At 42.9% G+C, this 18480-nt stretch overlaps 1 protein-coding gene across 1 annotated transcript in view; it reads left to right on the forward strand.

Moving 5' to 3' along the window:
* The window catches only part of LRP11 (LDL receptor related protein 11), a 46552-nt gene extending 31000 nt beyond the window's left edge, over positions 1-15552 (forward strand). Inside the window, exons 6-7 of the mRNA XM_017883652.1 lie at positions 7655-7750; positions 13649-15552. Coding sequence (XP_017739141.1) covers positions 7655-7750; positions 13649-13803 — 251 coding nt within the window. The 3' untranslated portion in view covers positions 13804-15552. The remainder of the gene's footprint in view (positions 1-7654; positions 7751-13648) is intronic.
* The last annotated feature ends 2928 nt before the right edge of the window (positions 15553-18480 follow it).

The following is an 18480-nucleotide window of genomic DNA, read 5'->3' on the forward strand; positions in this document are numbered from 1 at the left end:
AGTAAGGGAGTGAGGGGAGAACTGTTAACTCTGGATGCCAAATTCACAGCAAAATATCTATTACCTCCTTCTCACTTTTGCAGTATCTATAAATAAAGTGTGTGGTGGGGAGAATTACATGAATAATGTTAAATAAAAGTGCATACAGAACTGAGAAATTTTTCATGGAATTTGCCACTTAGTTCAATAAAATGCTCATAAGGAAAAAACCATTTACGGCAAAAGACTAGTTACACTGCTGCTGTTTAGAGCATGAGAGCAAAATGAATAACAATCAAATTCTCTGGTTTAAACTTAATTGTCTTAAAACACGTTATTCTGTAAGTTGACATCTATGCCTTGAAAATTCAAGGCAGAAAGTAAAATCATTTAGAAAGTCAGAAATTCCATCAATACATCTAGACAGATGTTTGCTTGTAGTTTTTGGTATCCAAAACCTTTTTTCCACACATCGCACAGATGCCTTTTTTGTAGGCACAGCCCTGGCAGTAATGAGAACCTGGTTGGTGCACAGAACTTTTACAAATTCTGCAAGTGGAGGCCGGGCGCGGTGGCTCAAGCCTGTAATCCCAGCACTTTGGGAGGCCGAGACGGGCGGATCACAAGCTCAGGAGATCGAGACCATCCTGGCGAACACAGTGAAACCCCGTCTCTACTAAAATACAAAAAACTAGCCGGGCGAGGTGGCGGGCGCCTGTAGTCCCAGCTACTTGGGAGGCTGAGGCAGGAGAATGGCGGGAACCCGGGAGGCGGAGCTTGCAGTGAGCTGAGATCCGGCCACTGCACTCCAGCCTGGACGACAGAGCAAGACTCCGCCTCAAAAACAAAAAAACAAAAAAACAAACAAAAAAAAAATTCTGCAAGTGGAGAACTTATTCTTTCCATATGGATCAAATCTTGCTTTTTTTGAAGTCAAAGCTTTATTTTCATTCAGCTTTCTCCCACCACTTTCTGTGGTATTCCTGGCACCATCTTTCCATGTATCTGGAGTGATAACAGTAACAAGTTTCTTTTCACATTTTTCGCACACCATCCTTCCCCACGACAGTTCCCCTAGCCGCGACGCAGCAGCAGCAGTCTGTTCTGAAGTCTTAAAACTGTATATGGTCAGGCGCAGCGGCTCACACCTGTAATCCCAGCACTTTGGAAGGCCAAGGCAGGTGGATCACTTGAGGCCAGGAGTTCTAGACCAGCCTGGCAACATGGCAAAACCCCATCTCTACAAAAACTATAGAAATTAGCTGGTCATGTTTACCTGTAATCCCAGCTACTTAGAAGGCTGAGGTGGGAGAATCACTTGAGCCTGGGAGGTCGAGGCTGCAGTGAGCTGTAATCGCACCACTGCACCCCAGCCTGGGTGACAGAGTAAGACCTCATCTCTAAAACAAAACTATGTGTGCCTTGACTCAATTATCCCACTTTGGGGGATTTATTCCACACAAGTTACTGAGGATAAAATGAAGGTTTGTGCAGACATTCGGTTACACCAGAAAATGCATGCTCAGTACACTCTGAGCCCCCGGGCAGGAGGAGCACAGAGCTCCAGTGTGGCCTGTGTTTGCTCAGCATGTAAAGGCACAATGGCTGGATTGTTAACCATGGTCACAGCCTTAGGGCCTGTTCTCTGTGTGGTCCAAGTCATTTATTAACAATTCCATCCTCTTGTATGCAAGCTACCCCAAGGAAACACATCTGGTTTCCAGCCCTACAAAGGGCTAGAAAAGTGGTGCTATATCCGCATTCACGTGGAATCTGATTTTGTGAAACTTGAGAGTTCCTGGGCATGTTAAAGTATTTCTTCCGGATCATCCTGCATGCTCTGTGGCAGCTGGAAATGAAATGGAAACAGTTTCCCTCCAGCTGCCAACTCCCTCTGTGAATGTGTCACCATGCATAGTAAACATAATACATTCAGAAGAGAGGAAAAATAGTTCCTAAGACATTAACTCTTCCAGAAGGATCATTACCAAAAGTAACTATTTCCAGAAGCAAGTGATGTCATTGTTTTGTTTTGTTCTGATTCGCCACACTGGCTAGAGCCTGTGACTGGATGTGTGAAAGTGAAGCATTTCTCTATGGCGTTCCTTATGCTGAAATTTAGGAAAAATGAATCAGGCAGTCTGGGAAATCATAGTGAATTCCTTCATGGAATGTAAAGCGCAGAAATTCACATTTCAAATACCCAGAAGGCAGGGCAAGGTCCCTGGGTAATCCCAGAGTCCATGGCAACTGCGCCTTCTGAAGTCTCCTGTGCACACTGCCCACTGCCTGATACCTGATCCTCCCACCACCTACACCACCATCTTCCTCTCCCCAGGGAATAAGGGCATTTAAGAAAATGCTCTTTAAAAAAAAAAAAAAAGAAAGAAAAAAAGAAAAAAAATTAAAATAAAGTGCTCTTTAANAAATTAAAAATAAAGTGCTCTTTAATTTTGACAACTGAAGATTCAGAAAGAACTTGCATAGTTTTTTAAATGAACCCACCTCGAGGTTAGGTCCCTTTTGCAAGTACAGTTAGCCAGTTTCTCTACTGCATCCTTAATGAAGCTTTGTCCAAGACTTTCCCAAAAATAATTTAAAAGTGTGTGATTTTGCCTGAGTATGAGTAAATAAATATAGTATCAACTTGGTTCTTGGAGTAAAAGACTCATATTTGCTAGCTGTGACCTTGAGAGCAGTATGGTTCAATGGAAGACTCCTGCCTTGGGTCAGTCCTGGGTTCTAATTCGCACCACCAATTACTAGCTAGTAGGTAATCAGTTTCTCTAAACTTCATTTCCTTACCTGTAAGAGAATAATGATCTCAGCCGGTGTGGTGACTCACGCCTGTAATTCCAGCACTTTGGGAGGCCAAGGCAGGTGGATCACCTGAGGTAGGGAGTTCGAGACCAGCCTGACCAACATGGAGAAACCCCATCTCTACTAATAATAAAAAAAATAGCCAGGTGTGGTGGTGCATGCCTGTAATCCCAGCTTCTCGGGAGGCTGGGGCAGGAGAATCACTTGAACCCAGGAGGCGGAGGTTTCAGTGAGCCCAGATCGCACCATTGCACTTCAGCCTGGGCAACAAGAGCGAAATTCCATCTCAAAAAAAAAAAAAGGATAATAATCTCTCATAATATGACTACAAAGATTGCATGAGATATTATATGTAAACATAATTTATGTCTCTCAGTAAATGTTAATGCGATACGAATTTTTGCTAGAACATTCAAGTCCAGTGGTATTCACTAGGAAGCCAGGGTAAGAGAGCACCAAGTGTATAAGGCAGTTAATTCAAATAAAAATTAGAAATAGTGGGTTGGGCACGGTGTCTCATGCCTATAATCCCAGCACTTTGGGAGGCCAAGGCGGGTGGATCATGAGGTCAGGAGATCGAGACCATCCTGGCTAACACGGTAAAACCCCGTCTCTACTAAAAAAAGAGAAAAAATTAGCCGGGTGTGGTGGCAGGGGCCTGTAGTCCCAGCTACTCCAGAGGCTGAGGCAGGAGAATGGTGTGAACCCGAGAGGCAGAGCTTGCAGTGAGCCGAGATTGTGCCACTGCACTCCAGCCTGGGCGACAGAGGGAGACTCCATCTCAAAAAATAATAATAATAATAGAAATAGTGCAGTGGTGTTTCCAGTACCGAGTTCCTTTAAGAATTAAGATGAGCAAGCTCTCATCTTCATTGAGAAGAAACAGAGTGGGGTGAGCACTGTAAATGCAGTTATTTTATGTTTTTTTGTTGGGTGAAAGACAAACCAGTTAATCCTCTGAAAAAAATCGAGAGTTAGTGAATTTTGGCACTTTGTTTTTATTCCTGACTCATTTTTATTTTTATTTATTTTTTATTTTTTTTGAGATGGAGTCTGATTCTGTCACCCAGGCTGGAGTGCAATGGTACTGTCTGGGCTAATTGCAACCTCCACCTCCCAAGTTCAAGCGATTCACCTGCCTCAGCCTCCCAAGTAGCTGAGATCACAAGCGTGTGCCACCATGCCCAGCTAATTTTTGTATTTTTAGTAGAGATGGGGTTTCACCATGTTGGTCAGGTTGGTCTTGAACTCCTGACCTCAAGTGATCCACCCGCCTGGCCTCCTAAAGCACTGGGATTACAGGCGTGAGCCACCATGCCCAGACCCTGGCTCATTATTCTTAAAAAGTAGGACTTGAGTTTCCAACCATGTGATCTTCCCACTTCCAAATTTATTATTGGAGAGAGAGATAAAGCAGAATGCATAGAAGTCACTTTGCAAGCTAACCTGGCATTATGGCATAGGGAGGAAGAAAAGGATGAAGGGAAAAGTGCCACAAGTGGTTTTTAGGTAATTTAGCAGTTTGATTTCCAAGCTGTTTCAGGGCTGCTAGTTTTGTGTGTGCAGCTGCTGGATGGACTCTTTTGCATATCAGTGATTTATATCTCTACAGAACAAATCTTGTGTTTCTTTTGGAGATGCACGAGCAACTGGCATTTGAAAAAATCAGGCATTATTAACTTTAAAACACAGTAATGTTTTCTATATCTCTACCAAGCAAAAACTCAGGAACATTCACTGAAATTGAGTGTCTATAGTAATCTAAACAAGGCTTACATTGAACCTTCAAAATATTATTGAAAAAATTCATATTTTTAGGTCAGGTGCTCACACCTGTAATTCCAGCACTTTGGGAGGCCAAGGTGGGAGGATCGCTTGAGCTCAGCAGTTCAAGACCAGCCTGGGCAACATGGCAAAACCCCGTCTCTACAAAAAAATAGAAAAATTACTCAGGTGTGGTGATTGATTTGCTTTAATGCGACCCCCAGAGCAAATGCCAGAGAAAAGGCAAGTAGGCAAGGCAAAAAAAAAACTTTATTTACAAACCAATGTGAGGGAGGGGCGAGGTTCACCGGCCTCCGGCGGTGGAGGCCAACGAAGTCGCTCCGGGATGTCGGCTCGGGGTTCTCGGGAGCGAGGTTACTGGGTCCCGCAAGACGAGGAGAGGCCGAGGAAGTTCGCTCCGGCGATCTCGACGAGGCTTCCTGGTCCCGCGAACGAGGAGGGGCCAAGGAAGTTCGCACCGCGCACCCGCCAGGAGCGGCTTTTATGTCCTGGGCCCGGGAGTGGGAGGGCAGTGGGCGGAACATAGGCGGGGCGGGGCGGGGCGGTAGGCGTGGCTAGGCGGGTTCCTGTTCTTCTCCGTCGGAGGTCGGGTTGCGCCTGCGCAGTCGACCCGTGTCTTTCCTGGGCGCAGGAAAGTTGACGGTGAAGAATCCCGAACTGCGCCATCTTGCCTCCCTTCGTCCAAACAGTGTTGCTTACCTGTAGTCCCAGTTACTTGGGAGGCTGAAGTAGGAGGATCACTTGAGCCTGGGAAGTTGAGGCTGCAGTGAGCTGAGACTGTACCACTGCACTCCAACCTGGGCAACAAAGGGAGACCCTGTCTCAAAAGGAAAAAAAAATACTCATATTTTCAATATGGATATCAACACCATGAGATTTGCACCATAAAAGCAGTGGTTAAATATGTACCTTTTAACTACCTCACCCTGAGAAAAAGTGTAAAAAATTACTGGCCAAAAAAATTGCACTCTGTCTACTAGCAGTAGAAGTATAATAACATAAATAAGCTTCATGGTCTTATTTTTCTGTATTAAATAGTGTTTTCCTATGTCAGCAGCTGTTTGCAATACTTGTAGTATAACTTCCTAGGCCAGAATCATATATAATAAAATCTTTTTTCTTTTCTTTTCTTTTTTTGAAAAGGAGTCTCACTCTGTTGCCCAGATAGGAGTGCGGTGGCACGATCTTGGCTCACTGCAACCTCTGCCTCCCAAGTTCAAGTGATTCTCCTGCCTCAGCTTCCCAAGTAGCTGAGATTACAGGCATGCACCCCGATGCCTGGCTAATTTTTTTGTATTTTTAGTAGAGGTGGGGTTTTGCCGTGTTGGCTAGGCATGGGACACTGCATGCGGCCCTTATATAATAATATCTTATAGAACTACCTGGCCTGGGATCAGGTATGATATGAGAGAATCCAGGTGGCTGGAGAGGCCCTTGGTGACCACTGTCCTGGCTATTGCAGTGAGTTGGACGCTAACAGAACTCTATTTGCAGGGAAATCTGATCCTGCAGCCTATGAGCAGTGGCTGTGTTTTCCTCATCTCTCTCCTTCTGTCTGAGCTCAGAGTTTATGGAGAAAGCCCAAATTATTGGCTGTATGTAGGACCAACATACATGGATCTTTCTAGAGTAACAAGACACAGTAGACTGTCCCCAAAGTGCCAGAATTATAGGCATGAGCCACTGCACCTGGTGCCACTGCACGCTGCAACTTTGTGACTTAGTAAATTTGCAAAATGCAAGTTACCAAAGAATTTTATATACCAACTTTAGTCTTATTTCAGTTGCAGGAATTGGGAACATTTATGTTGATGCCATATGAGTAAAGAAGCTTTAAAAATTTTCTTGTTTCTCAATAAAATTTGTCATTAGATTATTTCTAATTCATTGCCATTAAGCATTGTAATATTCAAAAATCCCACTTGAGGTTGGGCGTGGTGGCTCACACCTGTCATCCCAGCACTTTGGCAGGCTGAGGTGAGCGGATCACTTGAGCCCACCTAGGGAACATGGCAAAACCCCATCTCTACTAAGAATACAAAAATTAGCCAGGCATGGTGGCATGCATCTGTGGTCCCAGCTACTTGGGAAAATTGCTTGAGCCCAGGAGGTCAAGGCTGCAGTGAGCCATGATCGCGCCATTGCACTCAGGCCTGGACAACAGAGACCTTGTCTCAAAAGTAAATAGGCCGGGTGTGGTGGCTCACGCTTGTTATCCTAGCACTTTGGGAGGCGAAGGCAGGTGGATCACTTGAGGTCAGGAGCTCAAGACCAGCCTGGCCAACATGGTGAAACCCCATCTCTACTAAAAATACAAAAATTAACCAGGCATGGTGTGCACCTGTAATCCCAGCTACTCGGGAGGCTGAAGCAGGAGAATTGCATGAACCCAGGAGGTGGACGTTGCAGTGAGCCAAGATCATGCCACTGCACTCCAACCTGGGCAACAGAGAGAGACTCTGTCTGAAAAAAAAAAAAAAAGTAAAATAATAATAATAATTTCCCCCTCAGTATTATAACGCAATAGTTAAGGAATACATCATTAAATTAGAAGTACTGGTTTCTACCAAGAAACCAGTTTGCATCCCAGCCCTGTGTGAACCTGGGTAGGAACCTGATCCTGAGCATAACCAGAAAAAAATTGAGCTATTTATACCTGCTATCCAGAGTTGTGGTGAGAAAGAGAAAGAGCCTTATATATACCATTGTTTGTTCTTCAAAGAAAAACCTTTCTGGTTTGTGCTTTTCACGGCATGATATCCAGAGACTCCCTGTGACTCTTATAGCCTGAGATCTCCCTTCTCCAAGAGGCGTGGTAGTAGTTCAGGTGCAGGGCGTGTCTTCCGCTCTCTCTGTGGGTGGTTTCGTATTAGCTGCGTACTCTGCTTTATTCAATGGCTCACCTTAGTTATTTACTGCTTAACTATCAAACATAGGCCTTTGTTTAGTAGAGAAATAAACAATTCTTCTCTAAGGCCACCTTAAAAAAAAAAAAAGGCTGTGTTTTCACATGTGTTTCCTGAAGTTTCTGATGCATACACCTTCAATATATATTCTTTCTTTTCTGCAGATAATAGTTCCTCAGGGAAGGACAGAAAAGAGGAAAATTACATTTTTGAGTCAAAGGGCGATGGAGGAGGCGGGGAACACCCAGCCCCAGAAGCAGGTAAATGTCCACCTTGGAAACTCTTTGCAGACTGTAGTCTTCTCAGAACTGCATGGCCTGTGACTGAGGATATTCCCTGAAGCCATGAGAGCTCCTGACAGGAGCAGTCCATCAGTGGACCGGAAGAACTGGCTCCTTGTTGCTTGTATTGCACTGCATCTTTGGGCTCCTGATAGTAACCTACCATCTTTGGACCTCAGCTGCCTTTTCTAAACACACCTTCCAGGTGTGACACCTGTGGAAAATGTCATACTTGTGGCATGGTGGGAGATCACAAACTTTAGAGTCAGATGCCACAATCCAAATCCTTGCTCAAAGCTGGGCACAGTGGCTCACGCCTGTAATCCCAGCACTTTGGGAGGCCAAGGCAGGAGGAGTTTGAGCTCAGGAGTTCAAGACCGGCCTGGGCAATATGGCAAAATCCCATCTCTACAAAAAAGTACAAAAATTAGCCGAGTGTGGTGACACTCGCCTGTAGTCCCAGGGAGGCTGAGGTGGGAGGATCACTTGAGCCTGGGAGGTCAAGGCTGCAGTGAGATAAGATTGTGCCACTGCACTCCAGCCTGGGTGACAGAGTAAGGCTGTCTTAGAAAAAAAAAAAAAATCTCGCTTACCCACTAAACTGTGTGACCTTGAGCAGGCTGTCTTATCTCCGTGGATCTTAGTTTTCTCATTGGTAAGGTGAGGATAGTAACAATACCTGCCTCATAGGGTTGCTAAGAAGAATATATGGGATAATTAATCTAAAGCATTTAATGCACTGTGTGGCTCATATGATGAGCCAAATATAGAAATAATGGCAGTTATTACAGAGTTATGATGAAAGAAGAGTAAAGGTCTTAGAGTACCTAGTTCTCTTTCCAAGTGCCCTAGTGACAAAGACAGAAGACAATAGGAATAGGGAAGGGTATAGGAAGTAGAATATTTACTAAGTGGAAGAAGAATACAATAATGTCATTAATTTTGGTTGATTTTAACTAGCAAGAAAAGACTTTGGACACCATCCTGTAGAAAGGCAGGCTTTCGTCTTAAATCCCACAGACTGAAAGAAGCCTTAGGAGAATAAAATACAAACTTAAGTTATAAACATTGAGAAAACTTTCTTTTTACCCTATTTATAATATCAGGACAGGCCGGGCGCGGTGGCTCAAGCCTGTAATCCCAGCACTTTGGGAGGCCGAGACGGGCGGATCACGAGGTCAGGAGATCGAGACCATCCTGGCTAACACGGTGAAACCCCGTCTCTACTAAAAACTACAAAAAACTAGCCGGGCGAGGTGGCGGCGCCTGTATTCCCAGCTTACCCAGGAGGCTGAGGCAGGAGAATGGCATGAACCCGGAAGGCGGAGCTTGCAGTGAGCTGAGATCCGGCCACAGCACTCCAGCCTGGGCGACAGAGCGAGACTCCGTCTCAAAAAAACAAACAAACAAACAAAAATAATAATATCAGGACAATATGAAAATATAATGTTTAAACAAAAGATAGCTAAGAATAATCCAGATGTCAAGTACGTGGGTGACCCCCTTGGTCTGCTGGCCTCCTAGATTTAGCCTGTCCCAAGATATTTGAATAAAAGGGGCCCTGTGCCCTATCAAGGGAAGAGGGAAACCAGCCCCCCTCTTGCCTCCCCACCCATATGTATCCAGAGAGTCTCAGCTGTAGTTGACTGTTGCCTATTCTGGTTGTTACATATATATTTTTTTAAATTTTGTTGTTGAGATAGAGTTTCACTCTGTTGTCCAGGTTGGAACACAGTGGCACGATCTCAGCTCACTGCAGCCTCTGCTTCCCGGGTTCAAACGATTCCCCTGCCTCAGCCTCCCTAGTAGCTGGGATTACAGGCGCATGCTACCACGCCCGGATAATTTTTGTATTTTTAGTAGAGATGGGGTGTCGCCATGTTGGCCAGGCTGGTCTCAAAACTCCTGACCTCAAGTGATCCACCTGCCTCAGCCTCCCACAGTGCTGGGATTACAGGTGTGAACCACCACGCCCAGCCTGTTACATATTTTAAATGTCACCCCCATTCATATGAACGGAATACATAATTCATCACCCTAGCTGGTTACTGAGAATACCATCTTGGTGTGTTTTAGAAGGAGCTAGAAAGTTGTAAATCTCAAATTATCCAAACTAAGCCAATTAAATATTACAAGTCAAGAATAGTTTTCAATATTCTGGCAAGTACTTTTGGGAGATTTCATTTTCCTTGTCATAAAAGCATTAAACAGGAATCAGATCAGACCATTCAGCAGCCTCGTATCTGACTTAGCAAATAGAACATTTTCCCAGATCTTGTCTGTTTCATTGTTACCATAGCTAAACCTGAGCCCTGGCATTGGGATTGGCCTCTTCAACCACAGCTTCCTAACCCTTTAGTCTAAATGCTTGTGCTTATCTTCAAGCAAGTCCCCTAGACTGGGGCTGGGTGTTGCAGTCCAATTGGTGAGAAATGATTTGGGGTTCCTGGGGTTTCTGTGGGTATTGACCAAAGTCTCTTTTTTTGTCCCGTTCCTTTGTAACATATGCACCTTATAGGAAGGTGGAGGGAGAATGACACCTTGGGGCCACTTAGCCTTGTCAGAACTTCTTTCATTAGATGGAGACTAGGAGGCAGTAGTAGCTACTGAGGCCCCAAACTGCTGACATGGAGAGACCAGGCAGCCATCTTGACACCTCCAGGGCTGCTGTGTGTGGAATGAGACAGCTGTAGAATCCAATGCCAGTCCATAGGTTTATCACCGATTTGTGTCTTTCACAATTCTCTGGAGGAATGCTGGCCTCTTCCAGAACTTTGTTTGATACCTGACAGTCTCTAAAGCAGCTTTCCCATCCCCTCCTCCGGCACCCAGACACTTTCAAACTGTTCTTGAGAATCTTGTTCAGGAGTTTTACCTGGGATTCTAAAAATACACCAGAGTTGAAGTGCCGTGAGTGTGTCATCAGCTCCAGGTCCTTTTGTCTTCAAGAGGCTGCCACCTATACCTGGGACCAGATTTAAGCCCAGTAAATCAAAACTGTCTGGAGTGAACTTCCTCAGCTACCTGCCCCCCAAATGTAAAAACTCATTTGGTTGCATTCACTACTCTTCCTCTCCTCCAGTACTAAAGGAAGAGGGGTCCCCTCTTTCCAAGGTCTCTCTCCCTGATCTGGATATAGCCCCTGATTTCCTCAGGTGCATTTCTCATCATCTCCTAGCTCTCCCACGTTTTTCATCTGTTTCTCTACTGGCTCATTCCCCTGACTGGAATCATCTTCAGATTTCTTAATATGTAAAGAAACAAAGTAACATCCTCCCTCTTCTATCCTCCCATAAATGAATTACTAATTGCTAAATCCAGTGGGCTCTCCAGGCTTTACCTCACTAGACCTCTCCTTAGCATTTGATTCAGCTGAGGACTTTCTTCTTGGACTAGTCTCTTTCCTCAGCTTCCAAAAGCCCACTCCCTACTACAGTGGTCGTCCTCCTATTTCTCTGACTGGTCTTTTTCTGTTCTTTTTGGTCCTCTTCTTTTGTCTGCCCTCTAAATGCTGGTGTTTCCCAGGACCTTGTTCCTGGCTCACCTTTCTTCTTCCTTTCTCTCTGGCTGTCCTACCCACTATCGTGACTGCAGCTACCACCTTTATGCAGAAAGGCTCCCACATATTTAGGCCCAGATAATCCAAAAACCTAAGAGAAAATTCTACCTGACCGCATGTAGGCATCTCAATCTGAAAATGTCAAAAAATAAACTTATCTCCTTCAACCACCCAACAGTCTCTATCATACATCAAAATCACTCAAGCAAAAATCCTACAGACCAGATAGATGGACCACCGATTTTATTGATACATCTATGCTTCATACATAATTTTATCATAGTAACTATAACACTTTGTTGCATTTTTTCCCATTTAAATATCTGTCTACCCAGACTTAGTCGTTCAAAAACTGTCTCATTTACATTTTGCAGAAGTAGAGTACCATAGTGGTTAGAACCACAGGCTCTGGGGCTGTCCTGTGTGGGGTTATTTACTAGCTCTACCACTTAACAATCTTAGACCTAAGTCACTTCATTCATCTTTTTTTTTTTTTTTTTTTTTTTTTTATTTTTTTAGACGATCTTACTCTGTTCACCCAGGCTGGAGTGTAATTAAGAGCTCCACTGAAGCCTTCTAACCTCCCAGACTTCAAGTGATCCTCTCTGCTTTAGCCTCCCAAGCATTGGGATTATAGATGTGAGGCCACTGTGCCCAGCTTCACTTTTTTTTTTTTTTTTTTTTTTGAGATAGGCTCTCACTCTATCACCCAGGCTGGAGTGCAGTAGCCTGATCATGGCTCATAACAGCCTCAACTTTCTGGGCTCAGGTGATTGTCCTCCTTCAGCCTCTCGAGTAGCTGGGACTGCAGGTGCATGCCACAACTGGCTAATAATTTTTTGTAGAGACGAGATCTCGCCACGTTTCCCAGGCTGATCTCGAACTCCTGGGATCAAGCAATTTGCCCACCTTTGCCTTCCAAAGTGCTGGTATCACAGGCCTGAGCCACCGTGCCTGGCCCTCACTTCATTCTTGATACCTTACCTCCCTCATTTGTAAAATGGGGATAATAATAGCACCAATTTATGTGGTGGTTGTGAGAAATCAATGATTTAACCTATAAAGCTGGTATTCTTGGCATTAGCTTATCTTGCGGGGGGTGGTATTTATTTACAAATAAAAGGATTACCAGCATTTAGTTCAGTGTCTGGCACCTGGAAGAAGGCTTTTAATGAATGCAGAATGAATGAATAAATGAGAGCAAATGTTATAGAATGAGCTACACAAGGGAGATGTTTCTCCTCTAGTTCCACCAGTCGGCAAGATCCCTACAGCTAAAAACAGTTCCACCATGTCATCTCCAGACCTGGCCTGGCCACAGAGTAGATCAGACTAAAAATAGAGCCTGCTAAGCTAGATAAAAAAGACTGATCTTGGCACACCCTGTCCTTCCAGACTCCTGGAAGCCTCGCTACTTCTAGTCTGGTGTCAAGGATCTGCCTCACAGGAAAAACTAAAGAGATGTTTTCCTTTAACGTCCAAAATCACACCAGCATATTTGGAAGTTAGTTTTCAACAAAGGTTCTACTGACTGAGTCAGTTCCCTGGATTTAGAAAGGAAATAAATTTCTTAAGCCCTAACCAGAACAAGAAATCAGGAGTTAGTTCATACTTAGTTGAAGAATGATCATGTATGAATCCATAAATATAGTCGATGACTACACAAAAAAAATTCATGATGAGAATGCCTATTTCAGTTGGATGTAAGAGTGATCAGATGGTAATATGTGTACCCATTGATGCCATTCAAATTTTGTAGGAAGCTGGTACAGAATTTGGTTTTAAAGAGGTCTGTGTTGGCCGGGCACGGTGCTCACACCTGTAATCCCAGCACTTTGGGAGGCCAAGGCTGGTGGATCATGAAGTGAGGAGTTCGAGACCAGCCTGGCCAAGATGGTGAAACCCTGTCTCTACTAAAAATACAAAAATTAGCTGGGTAGAGGGGCAGATACCTGTAATCCCAGCTACTTGGGAGGCTGAGGCAGGAGAATCACTTGAACCTAGGAGGTGGAGGTTGCAGTGAGCTGAGATTGAGCCACTTCACTCCAGCCTGAGCAGCAGAGCAAGATTTCATCTCAAAAAAAAAAAAAAAAAGTCTAGGTTTGGGACCTGAACCTATAACTTACAGCCTCCTAGGCAAATAAGCAAATTACAGAACCTCGGTACACCTTAGTTAACCTGCAAAACAGTGGTAATGCTAATACCAATTTGTTTGGATGAAATAAAATAGTGCATGAAAAGCGCTTATCATATAGTGACCAGTAGCTGTCACTGTGACTAATCACTGGCTTGCCCTCTTCATGTCTAACCTTCTCAAGGTGCGGTGCTACCCCTGGCTCTGGGTTTGGCTATCACTGCCCTGCTGCTTCTCATGGTTGCGTGCCGACTACGACTGGTGAAACAGAAACTGAAAAAAGCTCGTCCCATTACATCTGAGGAATCGGACTACCTCATAAATGGGATGTATCTATAGGAATGTAATTTAAATAGCTTGGGGCAAGGACATGTTTTGTTTATAATTTATACATCTATTAAGTTCTGGATATTTACAGCTTCTTTCGTTTTTAATTGGGCCAGAAGATTCTGCAAATCCCAAATCTTTGTCTTTATTGTAAAAAAAAAAGTTCCTTTGGAAGTTGTAACATATTTTGCAATTTAGAGAGGAATTCATGATTAAAGATTTCTAAAAATATAATTCTGATTTATGTAAGCTGTCCCTGAAAATAGAAATTTGTACTTAGCTGAGAGAAAATTCAGCATTTCAGGAGGTGGTATTAGGATGACTGTGTTAACCCCTTACTTTTTAGAAGCTAACTGTTGGCTCCTTACCATGCTGGACTGCTATAGGCCCAGCTTCCTCTTGTTCTGTGGCCCTTTTCTTCCTCTTTGAAGCTCCCAATGTTCTTTTTCTTTTCCCCTCTAAACCTGTTTCTGAGAGTGGATCTCAAGTGAGTTCATGCCTTCAATCAGATGTTACTTATGGCGGGTATACCTAAATTATAAACCTTATGTACAGGTCAGTGAGCCTCGGGAAGATGAGTGTGGGTCCTTCCCAGTCCTCTGACATCATGTCATATAGGTGGCTGCCTCCTTAGACTGACCTTCAGGAGAAAAAAACCCAGACTTTGAATTAGAAAAGCTCTAAGATGGTCATGCAGTGAGATAGGAAATCAAGATGAAAGCAGAGAATCTGCCATGCCAAAAATGAACAGAAACTTAGTTGAGGGCAAAGAGAGCAAGGAGAACGTTTAATACTTTGCTACATCAAGTCAACACTGCTCCATGGTGAGATCACAGCAACTCATTTATATATGTATAGCCTTTGTTGATGAAAGAGAAAAATGCCAATTGAAGAGAGGACATTGAGTGGATTCCTGGGTACAGCTTTTGTAAAAATATCATCATGGCTTTCATCCAGTGGAGTGAGTTGATTTTTTTTAATGTTATAAAATGTTAGAATGTGCCATCAGCTAATGCCAGGCTTACGTATTTCTAGGGCATAAAACAGTTTTTCACAAATTCATCTTTATAGAAAACCAGCATCTAGCTTAGCATCTTTCCCCTTTTAATTTGTAGGCTTTTAAAGGCAAATTATTCCCACCATCACTTAACGCCGGGATTATACACATCCTAGAAATGATTCTGAGAGGAATGTATAGTATGGTGCCTATCTACACTCACATGATGTTCTTATTTACATATGTTTTAACCAAAAGTGGCAAATATTTAAAATATTTGAAAACACTCCAGAATCTAGTACACTTTATTTTTAGACTAACCCTGAAGTAGGTTGTTCTTTTAACAAAGGGTTTAATTTGGGTGGGGAATATAACATATCAAAATACATGAACAAATGGAAAGTTACTTCTAGAAAAGCAAAGAAATTGGGTATCATTTTTGTTTCTTGGGAAGCTAGTTTTGTTGAATGTTTAGAATTGAGCAAAGATTTAAATTTTTCAAGGGCAGTTTAGAAAATTAACTTTGTGAATGAACTTAAGATGTCTGTACTCTATATGTGATGCTGTGCAGTTTGTTTTGTATGGAAAGATGTCACCTATAGCCATAACCAATAAAATAAAACTGATGAGGCATGCAGCTTTCAGCACATCTTTTATACGTGAAGAAATTAATTTTGTGTTGCTATGGTGTTGAAATATCTGAGAAAAGATGTTCTGTATCTATGTAAACATGATTCCTTTAATAAATTGTATTTTATTATTAAGTCTTTTTTTCCTTTTAATGTAAGTTGCTATTATTGACTGAGCTGTTACTGCATTATTTGGATTAAATCATACCAATCCTATTTTACAACAGGGGAAATTGAGTATTACAGAAAGTGACTTGCCCACGGCCACATAAAGCATACTCGAGGGAAGGAGAATCAAGGTCTACAAAATATTTATATTACCAGGTAGACTGAATGTGACTTTTAAAAGTGATCTTACCTGTAGATGATTGAAGGAGTTCTGAGTGATACTCGTGCCTCAGCCTCCCGATTAGCTGGGACCACAGGTGTGTGCCACCATGCTCAGCTAATTTTTGTATTTTTTTAGTAGAGATGGGATTTCGCCATGTTGGCCAGGCTGGTCTCAAACTCCTGACCTCAGACGATCCACCTGCCTCGGCCTCCCAAAATGCTGGGATTACAGGTGTGAACCACCACGCCCGGCCAAGATGTATATTTCTATTTGTCTTTCCATTTTGCTGTTCAAGGCCCACTCTTGATTACTTCACCTGTGTAAACAAACAGGTGTGCTGTGTTGCAGAACACAAGCCACCATCCTTACCGTCAGATGTTCGCTCAACATCATGTTGATGATGCCTCTTAACACAGCATCTGAGCCTGAGATTCCATAATTTGGGCTCCTTGTTAAATTCAATCATATTGTCTCAAAACAATTTCATGTTTTGGTTTGCCTTCTCAAAGTGGATTATGCCACTTTATTCCTAGCAGAATTAATGTTTTGTTTTCTGGACTCCAGGTTTTCTACAATTTTTTGGATTAAAATTGAACGAGAATTTCTAACAAAGACCTGCCCAAGCTGAATACAAAGAGGGAAAAGCTTAGTTTGCAGTTTGCCATTCACAAATTTCTCGTCTCACAGATGCTTTTTAAGCATCTGTGTTGCAGACTTTTCTGTTCCTGTCCCCATTTTCCAACCTACTGGATTCTAGTATTCTAAAAATAAAATGAATATTTTAAGTTATAGCTACTTTAGTGGATAAACACAGATTGTCCAGCTAAATAGGAAACCACCAAGGACAAAAATAAAGTTAGACATCCCAAAGCTGAATGTTTTTGGGAATTGATGGGTTAGAACTGAGCCTTCTCCTATATTTCCCATATTTAGGCCTAAGCATATCTTCCTAATTATTTTAATTCTCAAATTGGAAAGAGATCAACTTACTATTCAGCTTAAATCCTTTTATGAAGTTATTTCAAAATTTAGGAAACTTCTCAAAATATTTTAATAGAAAATAATGTTACTTTTACAAAATAGCTTAGGGAAATTGGGCCAGGTGCGGTGGCTCATGCCTGTAATCCCAAGACTTGGAGAGGCCCAGGTGGGCAGATCACCTGAGGTCAGGAGTTTGAGACCAGCGTGGCTGACATGGTGAAACCCTGTCTCTACTAAAAATACAAAAATTAGCCAGGCGTGGTGGCACACCCGTAAAGCCCAGCTATTCAGGAGGCTGAGGTGGGAGAATCACTTGAACCAAGGAGGTGGAGGTTGCAGTGAGCTGAGATCATGCCACTGCACTCCAGCATGGGGAACAGAGCAAGACTCCATCTCAAAAAAAAAAAAAAAAAAAAAAAAAAAAAAAAAAAAAAAAAAAAAAAAAAAAAAAAATGGCCAGGTGCGGTGGCTCACGCTTGTAATCCCAGCACTTTGGGAGGCTGAGACAGGAGGATCACGAGGTCAAGAGATCAAGACCATCCTGGCCAACATGGTGAAACCTTGTCTCTACTAAAAATACAAACATTAGCTGGGCATGGTGGCGCACGCCTGTAGTCCCAGCTACCCAGGAGGCCGAGGCAGGAGAATCACTTGATCCTGGGAGGCGGAGGTTGCAGTGAGCCAAGATTGCACCACTGCACTCCAGCCTAAAGAAAGAGTGAGAGACTCTGTCTCAAAAAAAAAAAAAGAAAAAAAAAGAAGGAAAGAAAAAGCCAAAAAGATGAAGCCAGAAGTGGGGAACCAACAACCATTATTGTAGCAACGCTATTAGAAGGATTAAGGATAAGGAAATTATTGGACTTGATTCCCTTTTTGTTTGAGACGGAGTCTGGCTGTGTCGCCCAGGCTGGAGTGCAGTGGCGTGATCTCAGCTCACTGCAACCTCCACCTCCTGGGTTCAAGTCATTCTCCTGCCTCAACCTCCCAAGTAGCTGGGATTACAGGCACACCCCACCACACCCAGCTAATTTTGTATTTTTAGTAGAGATGGGGTTTTGCCATGTTGGTCAGGCTGGTCTCAAACTCCTAACCTCAGGTGATCCACCCACCTCGGCCTCCCAAATTGCTGGGATTAAAGGGGTGAGCCACTGCACCCGGCCTGATTTCCTTTTTATCATATTACAATACACAATATGTAATTTGGCTCCTTGGGTCAGCTGGTTTTCTTCAAGTGGGATTCTTTCAGCAGCCCTCTATTTGAGCCAGGTGCTAGGTTCAGTGAGAACACAACACTTATCTTTCCGGAAAATGGTCAGAGGAATCCAGAGATCCAACTGAAATCCAATCAGAACCCATTTGTTTTACTGTTCAGTTCTTTAAGAACACAGTAAGTTGTAGGAAATGATTTATACCTAGAAGAATTTTAGCACTTACCTAAAATAAGGTATTAGCCTCTGAACCCCATTTAGAACACTAAAAATAATCCATTTATTTCATTTATAATATTAGTGTTCAGTTACCATACTCATATATTTTAATAATGTATCAAACTATTGAAAATTTGTTAACATTTAACTGAAAATCAAAAATACCCACCTGGCTAATGAAACAAAATTAAGCAGCTTTGTTTCCTGGCAGACAATGACTAAGAATAGCTTCAAATAATTCGTGAGCATTTTCACTCAAAAATTTTATTCTATTTTAGATCAACTGAATTTTTAGGATGCTTTAATACAGGTACATTATACACC

This window comes from Rhinopithecus bieti, unplaced genomic scaffold (genome assembly GCF_001698545.2).
Source record: "Rhinopithecus bieti isolate Rb0 unplaced genomic scaffold, ASM169854v2 scaffold_13747, whole genome shotgun sequence".
NCBI classification, from domain to species: Eukaryota; Metazoa; Chordata; class Mammalia; order Primates; family Cercopithecidae; genus Rhinopithecus; species Rhinopithecus bieti.